Source organism: Solenopsis invicta, chromosome 4, assembly GCF_016802725.1.
Source record: "Solenopsis invicta isolate M01_SB chromosome 4, UNIL_Sinv_3.0, whole genome shotgun sequence".
NCBI lineage: Eukaryota > Metazoa > Arthropoda > Insecta > Hymenoptera > Formicidae > Solenopsis > Solenopsis invicta.
This window is the reverse complement of record NC_052667.1, coordinates 26,226,573-26,248,758: the sequence shown is the minus strand read 5'-3', so window position 1 is coordinate 26,248,758 and position 22,186 is coordinate 26,226,573. Positions and strand designations below refer to the sequence as shown.

Sequence of the window (22,186 nt, the reverse complement as noted above, 5' to 3'; positions counted from 1 at the left end):
CACAGGCGTTATATCTAGGCGCCACCGCCGCCAACTCGTCAGCTCAAACTTTAATGACACTTTTAGGAGCTGCTTTTTGTAACCTTGAGACGAATATTAGCTCTCATTCTTTTCAAACATGGCGTGTATGTGAAACGCTGTTCCACATAAAATTTTATATTTTTACATGTAAATAACAATTTGTATTGTTATTTAATCTTGTACATAAATTAAATATTTAATTCAAATTTTCTTTTTTAAAATTTTTTTTAACGAAAAGAATTCAAGAAATATTTTTTTTTGTAAACTAAACATTTATTACGTTTACATTAATGTATTCTGTTTTAATAAATCTATCTGGGTTTGGATCCTATTTTTCAATCGGTCTTAATACCGTATTTTTGGTGCAGGAATCCCGATCGATTCAGATTAACTTTTTTTAAATCGGTTTTAATAGCACATTTTCGGCAGGATATAGCTTATTGAGATCGCGCGCAAAGTGTGCTAGCATTTTGCGTGCATATCGCTTATTGAAATTGCGTACAAAGTGTGCCAGTGTTTTGCTAGCGCTATGACGACGCAGTTGGATAAGGTTTTGCTTGCGTTGTAGGAATCCCTTTTGCGCGTGATTTGCTGGACGTTTACCCGCAAAATGTTTTCTGGGGAAAAAAGGCCGCCGTGGCACCTCTCAGGTTCCTCTCTGGCATAAGTAATTTTTGCAAACGGTTAACCAATTCATATAATTGTGTACTTAATGCCACAGTATCTCCGAAATTATTAGGAAATTTTCATGTAATAATGTTACAATCAGATGTAATGATGAAATTATTTTAAATCTTTGTGTAAACATTGGAAATCATATATAATAGCGCAAGTTTTTGACTTTTGTAATGGCATTTTTTTATGCTTTCTCTGAAAAAAGGTCATTAAAAAGTTTTATAAAATTAATTAGCAATAATCTATAACTAATGGTTACCCCCTCGAATTTTTGTTTTGGCAAATGTATCGCAAAACGCTAAGACGGGTCTGGTAACGAAGCGGAGCGTATCGTCAAATTAATTCGATATGTTTTGTTTTAAATTTTTCTAAATAATTCAGTGTTGCGTAAATATTAACGCAACACGCAGCACAATTCTAATCAACGCCAGTTTATTAGCCATAAATTGTATTAATTACCCTATAAATAAAAAAGTTTATTGGGTATATAGAACGAACGTAATTCACAATTTACTAAAGGAAGGAAACAAGAATGCGTTTGTTAAATAACAGGGGGATCATGGAATATTAACAACTATTACTTATGGATGCAACGTATTATACTTCAATGTATTATACTTCCGCATATTTAATTAAAAGAACTTTAGTTGAGAAAATACAGTTATAATTACTCCCAAGTTGATACGAAATACTTGATACTTATTAAATATATATATACGTATACTTTATTTAATTATAATGATATAATGTTTAAAATAATAAATATAAGAAATATTACATATTATATATTACACATATATACCTAATACATTGAAAACTATTTAAAAAACATTCTTATATTATACAATATAAGAAATATTTTTCTATAAGTTTCTATATATTTTTAAATATATAGAATATAATTGAGTTATTACTATTTCACTGAATTAACACTGCACATAAATTTTTTCAGTAACTATTTTAGTATTGAGAGTTCCTTTAATTTTTATTACTTTGGGTAAAGTTAGTAGTTAAGTATTTAAATTTTATAGTTATCAAATTATAGCTGTCAGAATTGTTTCGTTTTCTCTTAGTGTGCATAATAATGACATATTTTGACACCTGGATGTTTATGTGTAATTTACTGATTCACTTATGAACTCTCTGTGTAATTTTATTTTAAAATGTAACGCAATGCAAAAATGCAGCCGTTTGATTTTCCTGTTTTTTTTCCTCTTTTTTTCTAGTGCTAGATATTAATTAAATATTATTAACCAGAATAAAGATTATAGAATATTACATAATGTGAAGATGAAGTTAGTATTAATAAGACACCGCTGGATGTCTTTTTGAAGAGAACATTCGGGAAATAATGAAAGCATAAAGAGTATTACTTTATTTTGATACAAATTGACCAATTTATTTGAGATAACAGTCACATTGCGATGACAATTCCTTTATACGGTTTATACATAAAATCTATGTACCTCAGGTCAACGCTAATTTATCCGGTTTTATTCTACTTCATAACAAATACTCTTTATTAAATAAACGTCCATATGTACAAATCATGAATTAAAAAACTACCTTCTAATGTGTAAATCTGTTATTGTCACTTTTTACAAGAGAGCCGCTCGAGCGATGTACCTTAAGATTACATAATAGAAAGATCCTGAAGACATACGTATACCCAGACAACCTAATCTGTCAATAGACAGAGAAAGACCTACAATCCTTCAATTTAATATTGACAGTATTAAATTGCGACCAGTAATTGATCAATTACTTATTTTAGTATTAAAAGCACTATTGTTAAATACTCAAAATAAGTAATCACTGGTCAACTTAATACTGCCGGTATTAAATTTTTACGAGAAAAATCTGGTATGTACAGTGCTGTTATAATATAATATTGGCAGAACTATAGTAATATTCTTCAGTAAAATATAATTGATGGTTGAAATGAAGCAGATTGGTATAATTTACTGCATAATTTAATACAGATTGCCACAACTAGAGCAGAATCTTCGACAGATTGTGTTTGGCTTCTGTCACTAGTCTGTTGTCAAGTTATGCCAGTAAACTTAGTTGGCGAAATACGAGCTTAAGATGCAGGTAATGCCGTTTTGCTATCAATTTGCTATCATATCGCGGACAATTTGCTCACTGGGTATACTTGAGGGACACTGATATACAAGAAATAAATTATCTACCTCTAAGCGCCTATTCTCCCATTTATACATCTATCGCGATCGATACTGCTGAAATTACAAAACTTACAATGATACTTTGGATTTTCTTTTCGCTCATTTTTTCTCGCGTTCGATCTGAAATTCCTTTTTTTTTCTTCTCTTTTTACAAAACACAACTACAGAACTTGTCGCTTGCCATACAAAGTTTGCAATCGTGATAGCCGTGTAAAAACGCTAAAACTCTACAAACTACTATAATACAGGAAAACATACAATTTTCACAATTGACTAGTTACAAAACACAATAGTATATTCTCGATTGATACGCGATCCAACATATGGACGAATATCCTTACCATGATAGGCTTATCGCTTTATTTATTGTCCGATACCTTTGTAAGGCACTGATTCATGGCACAATTATTATATCTATGATTACCTATAAGATCTGTATAAGTAATATACAAATTCGCTTTTCGTGTTTGAAGGCGCAGGAGAAGATAGTGTCCTATTCGATCTGAGTTTCTGCTCATCGGTCCCTTCTTCATTTCGATCCTAAACCTAGCGTACGTCAATTCATAAAAAACAATAGGGCATAGGATGATTCAGTTTTGCCGCAATACGCTAATACTTGCGTTACTGACATACGCTAACGCATCACGATTTACGCACTCTCCTTAATTCTACGCGCTACACAGGTCAATACTGATTTATTTATTTATTTATTTATTTATTTATTTGGCGTGTTCGTTTGTTTGTCAGTCAGTTATCCTCCGCGTGTCATCTCTCACGCTCAGACTCCTCGTTTCTATATTTCCTATCGTACGCACTCCACTCGTTCTCACCGATAGTTTATTACGTTTGTACAAGTCGGCTGGAGTTATCTTGAGTATACCTCGTCTATGCGAAATTTAAGTGACATTCCTCGCGAGCACACAACTCACAGCAGACATGGAAATTTCTCTTCACCTTCCTCTTCCGTCTCGCTGGATTCTTGGCTGGACGGAGGCGTGTCCAACTGGGGCAGGCCGAGATCCAGATATTCCTAACGTCGAAGAAGCATGTAAAATCAAGACTGCTACTACTACAAAAATCTCACTGCTTGTTTATCGATGTGCGAATGTCGCAACTCACCTCGTTCGCTGTTATCGTTAATATTCTGTCGAGATCCTCAACCAGTTCAACGAATGTTGGCCTCTCGTTCGGCAGATATCCCCAACATTCTCTCATGAGCATGTATCTGTAAGCAAGGAATCGAGGAATACGTTCAGAGATAATGTCGTAAACCAATACTCTCTCTAAATCAAAATCAGTGAAATTTTATTGCTCAGTAAACACTATAAAGTTATAGTTATATAACTATTAGTTACAATTTCCTACGCAATGTAACTGTTATGTAATAGTTATATTGTTGAGTAGAAAATGATAACTAACAGTTATATGACTTGGTGTTTGCTGGGTGATTCGTTTATAATTGTGATCATTAGGGATTATTCATTATTTTTTAGTGATTAAGAAGGAGGTACTCTTACTTGGAACCAGTGTATTATTGAAAAGGCATATCACTGATTGATATAATTATAAGTATTTTTGATGAAATTTTTCTTAGAATTTTTATACGCAAATAGAAATACTTTTCAGAAATATTAGGAAAATCCAAAATACATTTTTCAATATGTATTTTTTCTAAATTATGAAATGTTTAAGATTTGTATAAAGTATAAAAAATCTGAAAAATTTTCTAAAAAATTTCAAAATTATATAGATTCTGAAAAAATCTGAAAAATAAAAAAGTTAAATTATAAAATTTTTCTCAAAACATTTCATATAATTTTTCAAACTTTTATATAAATTTCTAAATTTACATGTATGAAAAATTCTGAGAAAAGATGTATATTTTCTTAGTATTTCTGAAAACTGTTCCTATTCGTATAAAAATTCTAAGAAAAATTTTTACCAAGAATAATATTGATATCAGACTAACAATAAGCATTGTCTTTCAGTAAATAATACACTGATTTCGATTTAGAGAATACAGTATTATAAAGTCAAATTGAGCACCAAGTCATATCTTACATTTCGATCGAGCAGTAGGGTGGCTTTTCCATTCGAAAGCCCGATCTAAGTAGCTCAAATAATTTCTCAACCGACGGCACGGACGGGTAAGGCGTGCCGCCTAGTGTCATGATCTCCCACAACAGGATTCCGTACGACCATCTAGAAAAAAAAATCACAATAAAAGATGTCAAGAGATAAAAATAAACGCGAAAGAATCGTGTGAAATTAGTCGAAATAATTAAATAAAATTCTCTTGGATGGAAAACTTATTCCATCCAGAAATGATTAATCGACGATTAGTCAAATTGATTTGACGTCAATCCGTCGATGCATTGCCGGTGCCGGATGTTATTTGATATTTTTATCATTTTTGACTTCATCATAATTGTTCTCACCTTAATTGAATAATTGCAAATATTTCTATAAGACATTGTTTTTATAAGAGACTGTTTTTCAATCAATTCTACATTAAATCGACGCAAAACCAGAAGTACAATACCGAAAAATTTTATGCGATTTTCTCTAATTTATTAATATCTATACTATACATAATATATTATTTTTTAACACAGGCTATTTTTGCTAAACTAATTAAATTTCAATGTTTTTTAAATATTTTGAACAGTTTGTGATTCTTTATTGTTTTAAATAGAATAAATAGCGATAATATCTTATATAAATTATAAAATGCAATATAATATTTTCAATCTTAGTTATAATAATTTTGTCATATATGCAGCATAGTAATTAATTGGCGCGTTATTTGCATCATAAATAAACATTTATCGATGGAAAAAAAGATAGTGTACGGCAAGATATAATTTCCAAAGAAAACTTATAAAATTTCAAAAATATGAATATACGTGAAAGTCCATATTTTTTCCTTATGTGTGTGCGCGTGTGCGCTCGTGTTTTTGGTATATTTTAAGAATTTTTTTTTTTAATTTTTATAAATTTAAAGTATGAAAAATTCTAAGAAAAATTTTTATCTGAATTGTCAAATTACCCTAAGCTTATCACAAAACATGTTAAAATTTTTAGCAAATTATGTGGTAAAATATATAAAAAAATTCTTTTCATGTATGTACACATTACATATGTTCGATATTCAATGTAAACTCGAAATTATATAAAAATATTTACAGTCGCTCGTTATACTCGTAATATAAAAACAATTATGAAGTCAAAGAAAAATGAAAACTATATCAAATAGTAGTATTAAACATCAACTATGTATCCATCCATCGACATCGAATTTTGATGAGTCGACTAATCATTTCTGACTGGCATATTATTTCTAAATACTTACACGTCGGATTGAGTGGTGTTAATACGGTGGAACAAGGCTTCCGGAGCCATCCATTTCACTGGTAACCGTCCGTCCGTTTTCTTCCTGTAGTAATCGTTGCAATGAATGTCTCTGGCGAGGCCGAAATCAGCGATTTTCAGTACATATTCATCACTGACGAGGACGTTCCTAGCCGCTAGGTCTCTGTGTATACATCTCCTACTAGCTAGATATTCCATCCCACGCGCCACTTGATACGCAAACGAGACCAAATCCTTTTGCGTAAGAATCTTTCGTTCCTTCACCTGTTCCACAGTTGGTTCATACCCTGAAGAGTGTCTGTGATTTCGGAGGAAGTCGCGTAGATTGCCGTGAGGAGCGAACTCTACTATGACGTACAGAGGACCATTCTGAGTGCATGCACCTAGCAGATTGATGATGTTCACGTGTTTGCCAATCACCTTCATCATCTCCATCTCCCTAACCAGATCCGTCATCTCGGAATCCGTATGACCCTCTGAGAATATAAACATACATGTATAAAATACAGGGTACAAAGAAAAACATTAGCATCACCCTAGTAAAAATCGCATTTCATTTTTTGAATAGTTACTAGATAGTTTTACTACTTCTGTATCGCAACTGGAAAGTAAAACTATGAAGAATTCCAATCGAGATGTAACGCTTTTCCTACACTGTTACTGTGTATAAAAGATGGGCAAAATTTGAATTTATTTACTGAACAAAAATAAGACAATAAATGGACTATTCAATTGTTTAAAAACAAACCTGCACACCTGTCTATTATACTAGACTAGGCTTTTATCAAAAAAACTGCTTTAGCCACTGAATAAAACTCTATCAAATTTTTGCTCATTTCTTACGCAATATTGTTACTACTAGATAGTAATTGGATGTCTAGGAAAACTGTATACATGTCTACTAGGACAAAGTAAAACTATTTTATATGATAATTATTTCATATATAAGTAATAAATTACTTTTTTGTTTATACATATATGAAACAATGATAATCTTGCTTGTATACATAATTTAATCTTTTTTCTAAGAATATGATAACTTAAATTTCAGCAAAATATGTTTGCACTTTAATATTGCAACAATCATCTAAAGAGCGTAACATAATTCTTTTAATAATAATAGTATCATAGTTCTAATTCTTAGTCTGAAGATATTGTGATTTTCTAGCCGATATTTTTTTCTCTCAACTTACAAAAATTAATATAGAGTAATCAGAATATATATTTTTTTGACGAAGCTGTACACAATTCTTCATGTAAATAAGTTATATCTGTTTAACATTACATAATTTCATTTCGATATTTAAGGCTCCTGACTCCTCAGTCGAGAACTCTGCGTTGACGGTAGCGACATTCCGTCGCGGACAAAATTAGAACTAATACACGTGAAACGTGACAGATTGACGATGAGATGTGGTCGTGCATGTCATTTTGTTATTATGTGTTTCATTGTGAAAATGTGACTTGTCTCGTATTTACCAAATTCGTAAAAATGGATTGCAAGTAAAATTTCTTTGAATTTTATACATAAAAGTACATTTTTCACTTCTTTCAATAGCTATCTGTGTGTTTTTCTGTCTGAATAGGCGTCAGTTTACATGCTTTTTACAACTATTTACTGACTGTTAGACGGAAAAAGGATAGTCATGACCGATATTTAGAAGTGTTTTAAAGACATCTGCTTAATCTGTTTTATCCAAATTGGCTTTATTTACAAATGGCATGTTTGACAAAATTACGTGTGATTTCACGCAATTTCTCGCTTCTGATGTCACGACTTCAATATAGCCGCGGCGAGTACTCAGGAGCCTTAACGTTTCAAAAATAAAAATATTCTGAAAACAATAATGCACTTTTTTCTGACTACATCTTTCGCTCTTTCTTATCTCTTTCCTGCATATCGTGACTGCATGTTTTTATTTACTTACCTTTCAACATTTTTACCGCGACCACGCTAGGTGTCGCAGGTTTATTGATATTCGTCTCTGCTCTGACGACCTTGCCGAAAGCTCCTTCGCCCAAAGTATTCCCAAGCGTGAGATATTCCCTCGGAAATTCCCAAGTGCTATCCAGCGGTATCTCATACTCGGACACGCTGTCGTTGATATTATCCTTGGCGATAACGGTGGATTTTTGTTTCTCAATCTTCACTACCGGCATCAGTAGCTCTTCCTCGAGCGCGTTCTGCGCGTTCACTAATTTCTGCTTCTCCACGATCACCTTCTTTGTCCATTGCGTCACGACCGCCGCTCGCGCCGTTTCTATCGCTAACAGCTTTTTCATCTTCTCTCGTTTCAGTCGGTGGAAGATGTATATCACCACGACGACCCCCACGGCAAAGAATAAACACAGAATGGCCGCGAGAACATTTACCAAAATGTGCGGCCTCGCGGTTAGCAGTACTTTCGGCTCGTCCAACGCTGAATAAATTTTACATTAGGATTAATGTAGCTTATTTAGTATTTTTGTACTTCAGTTTAAGATATTGTATTTCGTTTTCACGAATATAATACGAAAACACAGGGTTGGATAGTAAAAACCATTAATAACTTTTTATTATTAAAAAGTTAGAAGTTGAATAAAATAATAAATAATAAAGTTAAAAAGTTAATAACGTTTAATTTAACTTTAAAATTAACTTGCTTAATTTTAAACAATTTCTTAAATGAGATTTACTCAAATCCAAGAAAATTTTACAATTTGTCACATTGAATCCGCCAAATTTAATTTTAAAATTTTGATTACAGATTCATAATCAGTGATCCTAAGAACCTTAGTAAGATGTGGATTAAAAAATGCTAATAAAATTAAATTGTAGGAAAAATTAGGTTAATAATTTCAAGCAAATTGAGTTGTAAAATACTCACTTTCGACTACACGTAAATAAGCGCTGGCGAACGTTTCCCCTAAAGTATTCTGAGCGATACACGTGTACCATCCCTCATCCTTTTCAGTAACGTTATATAGCGTTAGTTCCTCCGGATTTTCTGAATCCATTCCAGCCTGCATGGAACGAAACACCGTTAATCGTGCGTTCGATACTGATCGATCGTGCAGTAATATTTACACAAGTACAAAACCATACATTTAAACTTGTTTCTTTGATAAATGTTATAATAACACAGAGCTACATGAAGCAATTATAAAAGATTCGAATTTGAAAGCGAAGATAGAGAAAAAGCGATTAAGAGAAAAGATCATGGAGTTTGCATGCAAGCTGCGCCCACTGACCTCCACCCTTAAGCTTTCACTGGTCTTGTTGACGGTGTCGAAAGAAGTATGGGAACCGTGATACCATTCGAGGTGACGATGTGCATCGGATAACACCTTGCAGATAAAAGTAGCGTTGTTTCCAATAAGCTCCGTGGTGTTTTTTGGCGCCACTGTCAGGATCGGTCGATGCGGTAATGACTCTACAGAGAAAAAGAAACCCAACCACCATTTAAAGCAATGTTTAAGACAAAACAAGAAATACATAAAGGATTCAGCTGCGCGCCCAAGTTACCTGAAATATTTTTTTCTAATAAATATGAAAACGAAAATTAGAAGATTGTAGGGTCACTGCACCAGTCGTTGAACAATCATCGGTAAATGACTGTTTAACGAAAATATTAAAATAATAAAACTTTAAAATAATAAAGTTTAATTTAATTGATATTTTTTGGATCCAATTTCTATATAGATTTGATTAAAGTATCATCTTTAACTTGAAAATATATTTATAGTAGTTGTGTTGTATTTATTTGTTTATTGACTCCCTAACAGCTCAAGATATTGTATGAATATTCTAGAATATTCTAGATATCATACAAACATTCGTGATATCGTGCGTATATTTGTAAAATATCATACAATATTCGTTCGATATCATGTGCTGTTAGAGTTGTAGTGACCCTCGGAAAAATAGATGTATAAATAGATCACTATTCACTAAATTGTAAAATAGACAAATTTATTATTTACATATGCAATAAATCGCACTATAATATACAGCATTTATAGCATCCCTTAAAGATCACGATGTCAATGTCCTATTTTGATTTTTGTACATTTAAATAAACTAAAGCGCCTAGGCTAAAATAAAGAATAAGAAGAAATAGGAAGACCCATAGCCGTGAAGATATTTTTTAATCGACATGTGCTGAAAAATGAAACAATCGGATTTGTTAATCACGTTTAGGACGGAGTTTCTTCGCCTCAACCTGTAAAAATTTTGTTCAAAATGTGTTTTAGTCCTTGACGTTTCGAGACAAATTTTCGAGAACAGAAAGTTAGTCCACCCTACACCAATGAGTTAGCACAGCAATGAATTACGTCGATTAAACGAATTTGCTAAAGAAAATAAATTAAAATTAATAAAGAATTAGGACTCAGAACCCAGGACCCTCCACCACCACCATCGCGATAAATGGCGGCTGTACCTGGAGTAGAGTCCCGTTGGGCGTTTTCTCTTCTCCAGGATATTCGTCAACTTTGAGCCACTGTATATACGGTTCGAGATCGGACAAAGTGGGGCATTTGAAGGTCGCAGTACTGTTGATCAGAGCGGTCACGTTCTTCGGGTAGTCCAAGTAGATTGCCGGCTTGTGCGGGTAACGCTCTGCGGTTTCATTAGCAGATCTTCAGTTCGGCGCACGACGAATCGTGCGTCCACGTAATAACGCGAACGCGGCTTGAAAATTGTTGCGCGACAGGCACGAAATAACCGAACTCGCTTAGCAAGCGAAGTATCATAACGTCTACTCACCGATAATGTCCACTTTGAAGGTATGATTAATGCATCCGAGGTAATTGCACACGATGCATGTATAATTGCCGCTGTCCTTGGTAACGACATCCTCCAATCTCAGAGACCACTTGGCCCGGACCGCGACACCCAGATCTCGTTTTGGCTCCTCGTTGTTCTTCAGCCACGTGATGTTCGGCTTGGGATTGCCCACGCTCGGGCATCTCAATCGTATCATGCTGCCGGCGGGCCTCACCACCAAATTGGTCAAATCGGTGCCATTGTTGAAAGAAGGCGGGCTTTCCGGTACCTTGTGATTATGCTCGTCATCCATGACATTGACGTCGACCTTCTCGTCCAAGTCCGCATCCAATTTTTCGCTGTCCAGGTGCAACGATCGCGGCTCGGGCAAGTCTGCGGAAGAGATTATTGTATTGTATAGCGCAACTGATCATCACTTGATATTACTTGATTCAGTTTGATATGGCAGTTAAATGACATTTATTAGATGTAGGTACAAATTAATTCGATGCCTTCTTTCATTAAGTTTATTAAAAAGTCAAATAAAATTTTAATTTTTTGAAACAATTTCCAATTGTTAAAATAATAGCCAAAAGAATAATAAAGAGTTTTCTTCATCTGTATGTACTGTGCAATTATCAAAATACTTAATGATAAATCTAAAGTAATACGTTGAAAGAGTCAAAATCTTTGCATAATTATAATGTAATTCTTGAAATATTTACTTAAATTTTGTATCACAATTCTACCTTCTTCAGCATCAATAGAATGTCTTGTCAGTACAAACTGGAGGACACATTTTAATTTCAAAAAGAAATCGGATTATCTTGAAATGTTACTTATGTTTAAAAAAACAAAAATATTTAATATACAATATAAATAAAAGAATTAAAAATATATAGTTATTATGTAGGCCTTTTATATATTACTAGCATTTATAGTATTGTATATATTATCTATCTGTGGAGTATCTAGATTTATTTTTAAAATAAATTAATTTAGTAATCTATCTAATTATTCATAGAAAATGTGTATCTACATCTTTACCTAATTTTTCTTCAAATAATTGTATAACTGTAATTATCGTTATTTTAAAAAATCTCTTATAACCCAGCAAATATCTAGTAACAGTTATAAAACTGTTGGTTATAATTTCTCGTTCAACAATATAACTGTTGCATAACAGTTATATTACTGAATAAAATTATAACTAACAATAAGAATTATATAACTGTAACTTGGTGTTTGCTGGGAACATTGCTTAAAATATGTGTCAAACAGGTGATGTCGGGGGGGTAATCAAAACAGGATAATAATTCAACGAAGTTAAAGCTGGGAAAAAATCGAAGAAAAATTTCCTAGCCCGAAGATGACGTCTTCTTTGCGACATATGGTTGAATATTATCGCGTTGCAAAATAAAATCTTCACTCCGAAACCTCGGATACCATTTTTTTGCACATTTTATGAGTCACCTTCATTTAAAGCAGAACAAATTGGTTCTGTGACTTCAGAAGTAGTCTATTTTACTAAAATGCGAAAAAATACAGCATTTTAAATGCTACTTTTCAGATGCCCATTGTGTAAAGTCGTCTGCTTTGAAGGTATACGGTGTTTTAAAAAGTGTGGAGATCCACACTTATAAACTACAAAAGAGCAAATGCAAAGGCACCGAATTAATTTGTACACCTAATAATTGCGATTGGCGAGGAGATAGCTCACTTTTAGGTTCGATTTCGAGAATGTTGCTGTAAAATATCGGTTTCACCGTGGCGCTCTTGTCCTCGTCTTCGTTCTGGAAGCCGTCGTTCTGCAGATTTTCGACGCGCACGGTCACGTTCCTCCATTCGACTGTATCGTTCGACTCCAATCTGCATCCGTAGTCACCCGTATCCTCCGTCTCGATATATCTGAACTTCAGAAACTGCTTGTTCGCGCGTATTCTGGGCGGCTTATGCAACGCCTCATTGTCCTTATACCACGTTGTCTCGAAGCTCGCATTTTGCTGGCAACGCAGATTGAGCCTCTCGCCCACGGACGCCACAATGTCGGGATTAATTGCATCTGTAACGTAAACATTATGCATTTTATTATGCGTCACGTGTATATAGCTGGCTAATAAGTATCCAATTTGTATCCCGGATACGTTCCGTGCAACGCGATATTAAAGCGAACAGAACGGCAGATTGTTCCGCCTTTCCTCGTATACGATTTCCGTGAAATGAAACTCATGATTTGTTCCTCAAACTGTGGTCTCGCGTCGATTTCGAACGATCAGCCTCTAGGCCAATTGATGTTTCTACCTCCTACGCGTGAAGATTAAAACACGATTCATGACGTCATTCAGAGTAAATTATATGATAAATCTATCACAGGATAAATTAAATTACCGTTTGATTTGACTGCTCCATGTAGATTTTACACATTTCGCATTTGTATTTATTTATATCTTTATATATTTCATTTCCGAACTGTTAGGCTATAAAGTGTTCAATATTACCACGCCAACGTGCTTTTTATCCTGCTTTCATTGTTTATATTGCTTTCTTTTTAATAGTCCTGTAATTTTTACTTTTTATAAAATAATTTCAACTCAATCGTCAGTACTCGTTTGTCTTTCGTCGCATCGTCCGTCGCTTTAGACTTTAGATTGATTCGGCTCGTCGACGCGACGATCTATAATAATCGCCGACGCGAAAGCTCGCGGAAGTCAGACACGAACATTTTGCGTCTAATGGGAGAGAAAGAGAGAAAGAGAAATAGAGAAAAACGACACGAGGCTTGGCTCGGATCCGTCCTGTCTGCCTATTTCGCGATATTCACGCCGGTTTGATCAAGGAAACTCATTTTCCTGCGCGGCTCATTCATGAAGCCGACCGGCCGGACCTCGGAGTATCGCCATTTGGAAGACGGCCAGAAGTGAATCGCGACACTGTCCCTTCCGATGTTCCATCTGGAACCTTTTCGCCCCTCCGACCCCGGAATGCGTCGCACACTATTTTTAGAGCTATGTCCCCGCAAACCCCGTCGCTGTCGCTCTTTCCCGGTGAATCGCCCCGTGATTACGACCGCTAATAGTATCTACTACGAGACGCGTCTTCATCGTTGCCGCGTTAGTCCGAAAGAACAATAATGAAATTTTGATTATTACTCCCCATCAACATTACTAGCATAAGTCTAGGAGATCTGAAAACTTTCAGTGTAAAAATTTCCCTTTGTCTTAAGTCTTCATAACTTTTTTCCTGTTTATAACAGGAAAACAGGTTTCAAAATAGAATTATTTAAATGGAAAGACTTTTTTTTAGAATTTATCCTTTAAATTATAGTAGTGTGGGGTTAGATAAACTAAAATTATCTAGATAAAGATAAGATAAATTATACGTAAATATATCATAGGTAAGATGAAAATTTAATTTTGAATTTATCTAGCTAATAGATAAAATTATATCGTTTTATGTAGATAATTGATAGCATCACTTGAGTAAAACACAGTTTGAGATATAAAAACAATGTATTCATGATTTTATTTTTAAATCTCCATTTCTCAAAAATAAGATTTTTTCAAATAATTCAATTTGACTAAAAATTCTTAATTTTATTTAGATCAATACGTAAATAAAAATTAACGTTGAAAAATATACGATCTATAATTCATATTAAAATAACTAACAAACTCTGTTCTAAAAGTTTTCAAACCCATAGCTTTGGGACAATTTTTACATTGTGCTGCTATTTTTTTATTTGTGCAAACTATTGTTATCACTTTAAAAAGTTCTCCTATTAGAATAAATGACCTATTGACTATTGATGAATGATAACATAACGTGTATCTAAGATAAATATAAAAGTAATAAACATTCTGATAATCTCGATAAAGACAAGATAAAGTCATTTCTTCATTTATTATTGGATAGATTTATTAGATAGTTATTTAGATAATTTTAGGCAGATAATTGCATGAGATAACACGAGTTTTGAAAAATTTTAATAAAATTTAATCAAACAATTTTATAAAAGATTATAATGTAAAATAATTTGGTTAAATTTGATTAAAATTATAGTAAAATTCTTCAAAAGTCGTAAATTATAGATAATTTTGACTCGTGGTAATCTATGATGAAAAGATAAAGATGCTCTGGGTTTTCCAAATCAATAAGTTAACAACGTAAACAAAAATCAAGCATAGTAATCTATAATTAATTGAAACACGTCATTCGCGTTAATATTATTTCAATCGCAGCAATGGTAATGCTTTTCTCCCTTCCGTTTTCAACGGATCTGCTTCCCGAGCTATTCCAGACGCGCCAGGAAGAAGGAGGGAGATTTTAATTCAATCGGGACTCGCGCAGAGATCTTTCTTTTCGCGAATCTTTAAACATCCTCGCGCCGAGCTCATCCTAGCGCACAGACGAGTCGTTGTGCCTTGCGAAGAGCCCTCGACGGAAATCGATCGAGTTTATATTGTCGCTCGCCGTCGTGGGCGCTTCGCTTCTCTCTTTTTCCGGAGACTGCGACAGATGCGGGGCACGTGGCATCGGTAACTGCGCAATCCGGTGCGCGAAGTTCGGCACAGGACGCGCGTCGGGACGCAATCTGCGCGGGGTGTCCTCCCAAAATTAATTCACCCTCGCGTTGACGCGCTCTTCTGTCGTTTTCGGAACTAGATCTGTTTCCCCTGGAGATTTTTATGTCGTTGAAAAATCCCGACTCGCGTTAAACCACGCTGAATCGTGACTTCGACCGATACCTAAACCCGAAATCGATTGCTCTCAGTACGCAACTAGCCATCTGCCTCGAGCCAGATGCCAGGAATAGCCTTAAACGTTTCAAGAACGCGCGCCACTTTTGCCTGTTCTCCTCTCTTTCTACCACCAGCGTTTCCTCAAGCTTTCGGATGCGGTAATGAGCTTCGACATGTTTTGGATGTTTTTTTTATGGATTTACTGGTGTAGCGAACGCAAGCAAGGGAGAGTTGTTTAATGCGCACCAGTCACCCAAAGTTACCAGCTACCAGTTCTTTAAATCATACATCATTAATTTTCTCTTCTCAGTAAATATAAATAATATCTAATTATGAAATATGTAATAAATGAGTAACGGGACATTGATGGAAAATTCCCAGATTACATCCTACAATCAGTTTGTACGTGATACAAACAATTTACAAAAAATATTAAGTACGATTGATGTAATTTTTTAACAATTTATGTAACTGATAATACTTTAATAATGTGATTTTATTTTGCAGTGTTATGTTTAGAAGAGTAGATTTATTGTAGAATATTATATTAATATTATAATTATTATAAAAGTTAAATCAATATTTTTATAAAATTTATTACATTTTTTTAAATTATACTAGAGTCAAAAGTTATATTTGATTAATACTTATTAAGTAGTGCATTGTAGCAAACTATGTTATAATTTTACCGTGTCAGTTTGGCTGTTTGCCCATCCGTTCGTCTGGAAAAGTTTTCAGAAAGAGAACTTAACTTTGTTTACTAAAAAGAGAAGTATTTAATTTTAAGATGTTAAAACGTTTTATTTCTGTCTCCATTTTTAAAATGCTTCAAAATGTTTTATTTTTAAAAAGGGTTTAGATTTAAAACGCTAAAATGTTTAAACCTCAAATCTTTGACAGCTTTTAATATTTTAAATCTAAACACCGTTTAAAACTAAAATGTTTTAAAAAAAACATTTTTATACAAATGAAACATTTTAAAATACTTAAAACATATCTTAAAATACTTTAATATTAAACACTTTTATAGTGTTTTCGTCAATAGACATATTCAAAGAGTTTAGCTCCATCAAAATAAAATGAGTCAAATTAGTCAAAAGATGAATAGTGTCAAAGATTAAAGTCAATAAAACTTTTTTTTAATAGTTTTCTTATTTATAGCGGTTTTTTGCACTACTCATTTACATCCGTTGCAAAGGGTTATTTATTTTATGATTGCATAATTATTTATAATTAACACTCAAAAAAGAGATGTTTAATTTCAAGATACTAATATGTTTCAATTTCCTATCTGTTTTCTTAAATACTTAAAATATTTTAGTTTTGACGTTGTTTAGATTTAAAATACTGAAATCTTCAGAGCTATTAAAACTGTTTCAATTTCAAACGTTTAGTATTTTAAATCTAAACAATCGTTATAAATTAAAACCATTTTTTTAATATTTAAAAAAAACAGACAGAAATAAATTTTTAACATCTTAAAATAATAAATTAAATACGCCTAACTTATATGTAATAAGCTAAATATATAATAGAGGATATATTAAGTATAAGTTGTCAAATCGTATCATTAATCGTATTATCGTCCATTATATCAGCCGTTACTAAGATTTATTGAGATCTGATAATCTCGTGTGCATGGAAATCGCTGACTCGTGTAAAAGAGGCGCGTTCCCTCTTCACTGCGCGTTCGCTTGACGCGGGACGCGACCTCTTGATGAATATTACTTAATGTGTTATTAATGAAAGTATAAATCTTCTCAATTACATTTTTTATTATTCTTTTTTGCAAATTTACTATTTTTAAAAGATACAAGTTTTCTCTCCAAAATCGATGGATTCGATGCTTAAATCCTTTGACACTTTTTGCACTATGTTATAATAAATAAATTTTAATCTTGGAAAAAGACTGAACTATCTTAAACACAGAGTTACAGTTTTCATGGTTAATACGTACAACTTGATACAAAATGAAAAATGTAACACGAAATATTTTAAATAGAACGATTTTGACAACTCTTCTTTAAATTATAAAAGAATTTTTCCAAAGAAAAAAGTACTGGCGAACGCAATTCTTTCAACAAGTTCGTCGTCGAAATGGCGAGAATTTCGAATTTTACCGTGTCACCTTTGTGCACAGTGTCCAGAATGACTGCGATATAAATAAAGAGTTCGCGGCATACATCGTAGATGCAGAGGAACAAGTTACCTCCGTCAGCAAACAAAAAGATTCTGATCGTAAACGAGACTTATCTTGCCTCGTGTCACGATCCTGTCGGAAATATTCTGAAATAATTAATTCCATTTCGATTTCGATACGATCGAGATAGTACGTGCCACCATCTCGAGACCATTAGCCATTAACGTCGCGCGTGACGACGGAAACCTCTGGTTTGTCAACGTCACGCGGCGGCGGGCGGTTTATTTACCCGTGTCGCGCCTGAAACGCACGCATTTTTACCCCTCGACACATCGCGCATCCGTCTAACTGATGTATGCGGCGCGCTTTCCCTCATCGCGGTCGCATCGGATAGCGATAGTTAAACAACGGTCGCGCGTTAGAGAAACGATCTCTATTATCCCGCGCGCTCGTTCTTCAACGTCCCTCGGTCTCCACGCGCGCTACACTGTTAGAAATTTCTTAATGAATTTTAAGTAACTTGTAAAGAAAGCATGCAGTTATGTACGAAATTAGAAGTAATGAATGATGTAATTGAAAAGTAGGGTACAGCAGTCTTAAATGTAATGAACGTGTGTATTAAATTTAATGAACGTAATGTTATAAGAATTAATTTACGTGTTAATGAGATGTAAGAGATCTGTGACTGAAAATTAGAATTAAACGCGTTAATGAAATGTAATGAACGAGTAACTGAAAAGTAATACACAACAAAAAAAAAAACTTTTTTTTACAGATATTTTTATTTTTATAATTTAATCTGTTTCGCATAATTTTTCGATTTCGCTAATTACAATTACACATTATTTAAAATTTTTTTAAAAAAATCCCGCATCGGCGGAATTCGAACCTAAGATTTTGGAACGGTAACCTAACACTGAACTAATCGCACGCTTGTACAATAGTATCGTTAACAAAAATTTTGATTTGAAGTAAAGCTGAACAGAAGATTTGAATAGTGAGAAACTTGCGCATTGTGAAACCACGCCTATACTATTCCTAATCCTTTGATGTTTTTTATTTTTTATGAATATACAGATTTGGCTGTTATGTCATATTTTTCAAAATATTTTAAACACTTGAGACTAATATTTTATTTTTCCTTCATATTTTAATTTTAGTTAATAAAATTTGAATATTGTTTGTCTTAAAATTTTTTTTAATGGAATAAATTTTACTCTTTTAAATCATATATGCATCAATAATTATGGTTAATTTAATTATCTTAATTATGGTTAATTAAAATATCACTCATATATCGTGAATGAAAAATATTAATTTCCAATACACTTACTTTTTAAGTTACTAAAATCTTAAATTTTATTAACATGTACATTAATAGTTATTTCATTTACGGTTAATTAAAATATCATTTATACCCGTAAATAAAAAAATATATTAAATTTCAATGCATTGAATTTTTAAGTTACTTATAATTACAAACTTAAATCTCATTAACATATATATTAATAATCTTTTCAGTTAAAAAAATTTTAATTTTATTCACCAGTGTACATTAAAAGTTAAAAAAATTTAAGAACATTTCTGTTAAAAATCGGCAGCAGAATTTGAGTGAAATGTAACGGAAGCAAATTTCAAGCAGGTATATTAAAAAACATTTAATGTACATTTAATATAAATTTGATGTTGTCAAAAGTGCAGTAAAAGTGCATTAATTTCATGCATGTGATTTTCACTTATTGATACATTAAATTTACTGTACATTAAATTTAATGTGTAACTTAAAAATACATTAAGTTTTATGACATTTTTAACAGTGTACATACGTCTTCGCGAAGAGCGCCGTATAATCTTTCAATAACACAACCCGATCTTTTAACACGGGCTTTCTTAGGGCTCCCTCCCCCTCTCTCTTTCTCTTTCTCCGTCTCCCTTTCCTCAATCCGGGGTAGCTCTCGGTGCATCTCTGCGGCGGTGCCGGCTGCAGCACGTGCCGCTCGTAAATTGCTATCAAAGTTTCCGCGCAAACGGAGGCGCGGCTACCGGTTCTGCGGGTGCCGGACGGCTTCATAAATAACCGTCGTTTCGTCTCGCCGTGCGCGACCAGGAATAAGATCACTCCAATACAGGGTAAATAATATTTCGTCGCGGATACCACAGGCACCTCGTAATTCAGCCGTCGGACGTGAAACCAGTATAATAAGTTGTCAGACACGAAAAGAAGCATCCGCCGCGTTACGCCTTATTTTACCCACGTAGCAGCCAGCGTGCAGATTCGAGGGGCTGATCGGACCGGTAACGATACATCGGTCTCAGCCTCCGAGCCGATTTATCAGAACCAGTCCGATTGTTCTTTCGAATCGCGGTGACTCGCGCGTAAATAAGACGATCGAGTTTCAGCGCCAACTTTTCGCGTCTTCATCCGCGAACGAGAGATTCGGAGAACACTGAATGTGCTGGCGATATACGATTGCCTCGTTTATAGAGACAAGACGAGGCCGGTAAGATGGATTACCGTCGTCGCTCTCGGCGAGTCGTGCCAAAAATATTTTCACATGACTGGCCTCGCCAATCCCTACGATTTGTGCGAACGCACAAATTAATCTGCAACCAGATTAGAAACTCAAAAGGAGTACTGTATTATTTATCCTGGGAAACTGAAGACTACTAATCGCTCGTCGCTTCCCGTTTTTTACTTTCTGCCTATTGCTTTCTTGCATCTTTAAGCATTTCTTTTTTTATCGAATTTGGCGAGGTTACCCTGGTGAAAATTTTTCTCTAAATTTTTGTATAATTTTTTAGAATTTTTTGAAATTTATGTATCAAATATGTTCATATACATATATTAAAATATATGTAATTATGTATAATTATATATAAATATACATGACTTTTATATAAAATTATATATAATTATATATAAAAATCATGCATTATTTTATTTAACTATATTTTATTTTATATTTATATATATATATATATATATATAATATATATACATATATATATATATATATATATATACATATATATATATATATATATATATGTATATATTTCAATAGATATGGGCATATTTGATATATAATTATATAACATATGACAAATTTTTTATCGGGTCTAAACAATATATTCAATACTTTTATAATATTCTATCTTAATTTACTTGATTAATTGATCTGTATTCTAGTTATGAGTTTGCTTTAATTGAGTTAATTTTTCGTTCGCCATTGAAATATAATTTTCAACGTTACCAAATTAATTTTGCAAGCCATTAATTTTAATTCAATTTAGTTAAAGGAATATATTAATTTACCAATCCTACAAGAAACACAATTATTGATAAAATATTATAGTGCGCGAAGAGACAAAAGAAACAATAGACGAAAGGCATGAAACAGAAAGTAAAAAGGACATCATAGATTAGTCTTCAGTGTCATAAAAACTTTTTTTTTATCAATTTTAGTTGTTTTTACAATATGTACTTCTATCTGTTGAACACGAATTTGTTGTCCAAATTTGGTTATCACTTCACAATTTTAATGACTTCAAAGAAGCCAAACACGATTTTGATGTCATTCTTAAAATTGTGATGTGATAGCAAATTTAGACAACGGATTCACGTTCAGCAGGCAGAACTACGTTAAAAACGGCTAAAACTGTTAAAAAATTTTCATAACCCCAGTTTTGCAGGCCTGTGTTATCAGATCGAATCGTATTACATCGTTCACTCGTCTCTGATGGAACCAGATCTCTCACTTCTGGTTATTTCGGGACGAAAGCGCTGATCGTAAGGATATCGCGCGAACAGCGTTGTGATTTACGTTCTTGTAATTGCTCTTTGTTTCTCTGCCTTCACGGAAACGCATCAGTCGCCGAGCGAACGCCTCGCATTGCTAGTACATAATGTTCGCGTTAAATCAGTTAAATGAACTGTAAAGAATATAGAGAGAATTGTTAACCGGAGAGCTGCTCCGCAGCTTTTTTAAGAGTTAGCAAGATAAATATTTGAGTCGAGATTTTTCGACGAATTTTTTTTTAGAGGCGAGTCCGCGAGGAAACGACTCGGCGCGATACGGCGCGGACAAACAAACGATTCGCTAAATCAAACAGTGTTGAAGACTTAGCAGAAAGCATATCGGAATATATGGATTGCCTGCGTGATTAATCGACAACATAGAGCGTCTACGCTCTCTAAATCTCGTAGAGTGAAAATTGAGCTTGTGCAATTAAGGGAGACTGGTTGATTGTAAGGATAAGTTGATTAATTGGATGTAAGTTCAAAACAAAATAATGGAGATAACTA

At 33.5% G+C, this 22,186-nt stretch overlaps 1 protein-coding gene across 5 annotated transcripts in view; it reads right to left on the bottom strand.

Moving 5' to 3' along the window:
- Positions 1 to 2,069: 2,069 nt before the first annotated feature.
- Positions 2,070 to 22,186, bottom strand: part of LOC105196299 (fibroblast growth factor receptor homolog 1) — a 73,970-nt gene continuing 53,853 nt past the window's right edge. For 4 of the 5 annotated variants that reach the window (XM_011162129.3, XM_011162123.3, XM_011162130.3 and 1 more), the window contains exons 3-11: positions 12,722 to 13,063; positions 11,002 to 11,394; positions 9,486 to 9,667; positions 9,122 to 9,257; positions 8,183 to 8,674; positions 6,235 to 6,730; positions 4,944 to 5,084; positions 4,002 to 4,107; positions 2,070 to 3,912 (exon numbers count right to left, since the gene is read on the bottom strand). In XM_011162129.3, the coding sequence (XP_011160431.1) occupies positions 3,808 to 3,912; positions 4,002 to 4,107; positions 4,944 to 5,084; positions 6,235 to 6,730; positions 8,183 to 8,674; positions 9,122 to 9,257; positions 9,486 to 9,667; positions 11,002 to 11,394; positions 12,722 to 13,063 (2,393 nt within the window). In that variant the 3' untranslated portion in view covers positions 2,070 to 3,807. Of the gene's footprint in view, positions 3,913 to 4,001; positions 4,108 to 4,943; positions 5,085 to 6,234; positions 6,731 to 8,182; positions 8,675 to 9,121; positions 9,258 to 9,485; positions 9,668 to 10,675; positions 10,855 to 11,001; positions 11,395 to 12,721; positions 13,064 to 22,186 lie in introns of all 5 variants that reach the window. The other variant, XM_011162124.3, reaches the window with a different exon arrangement.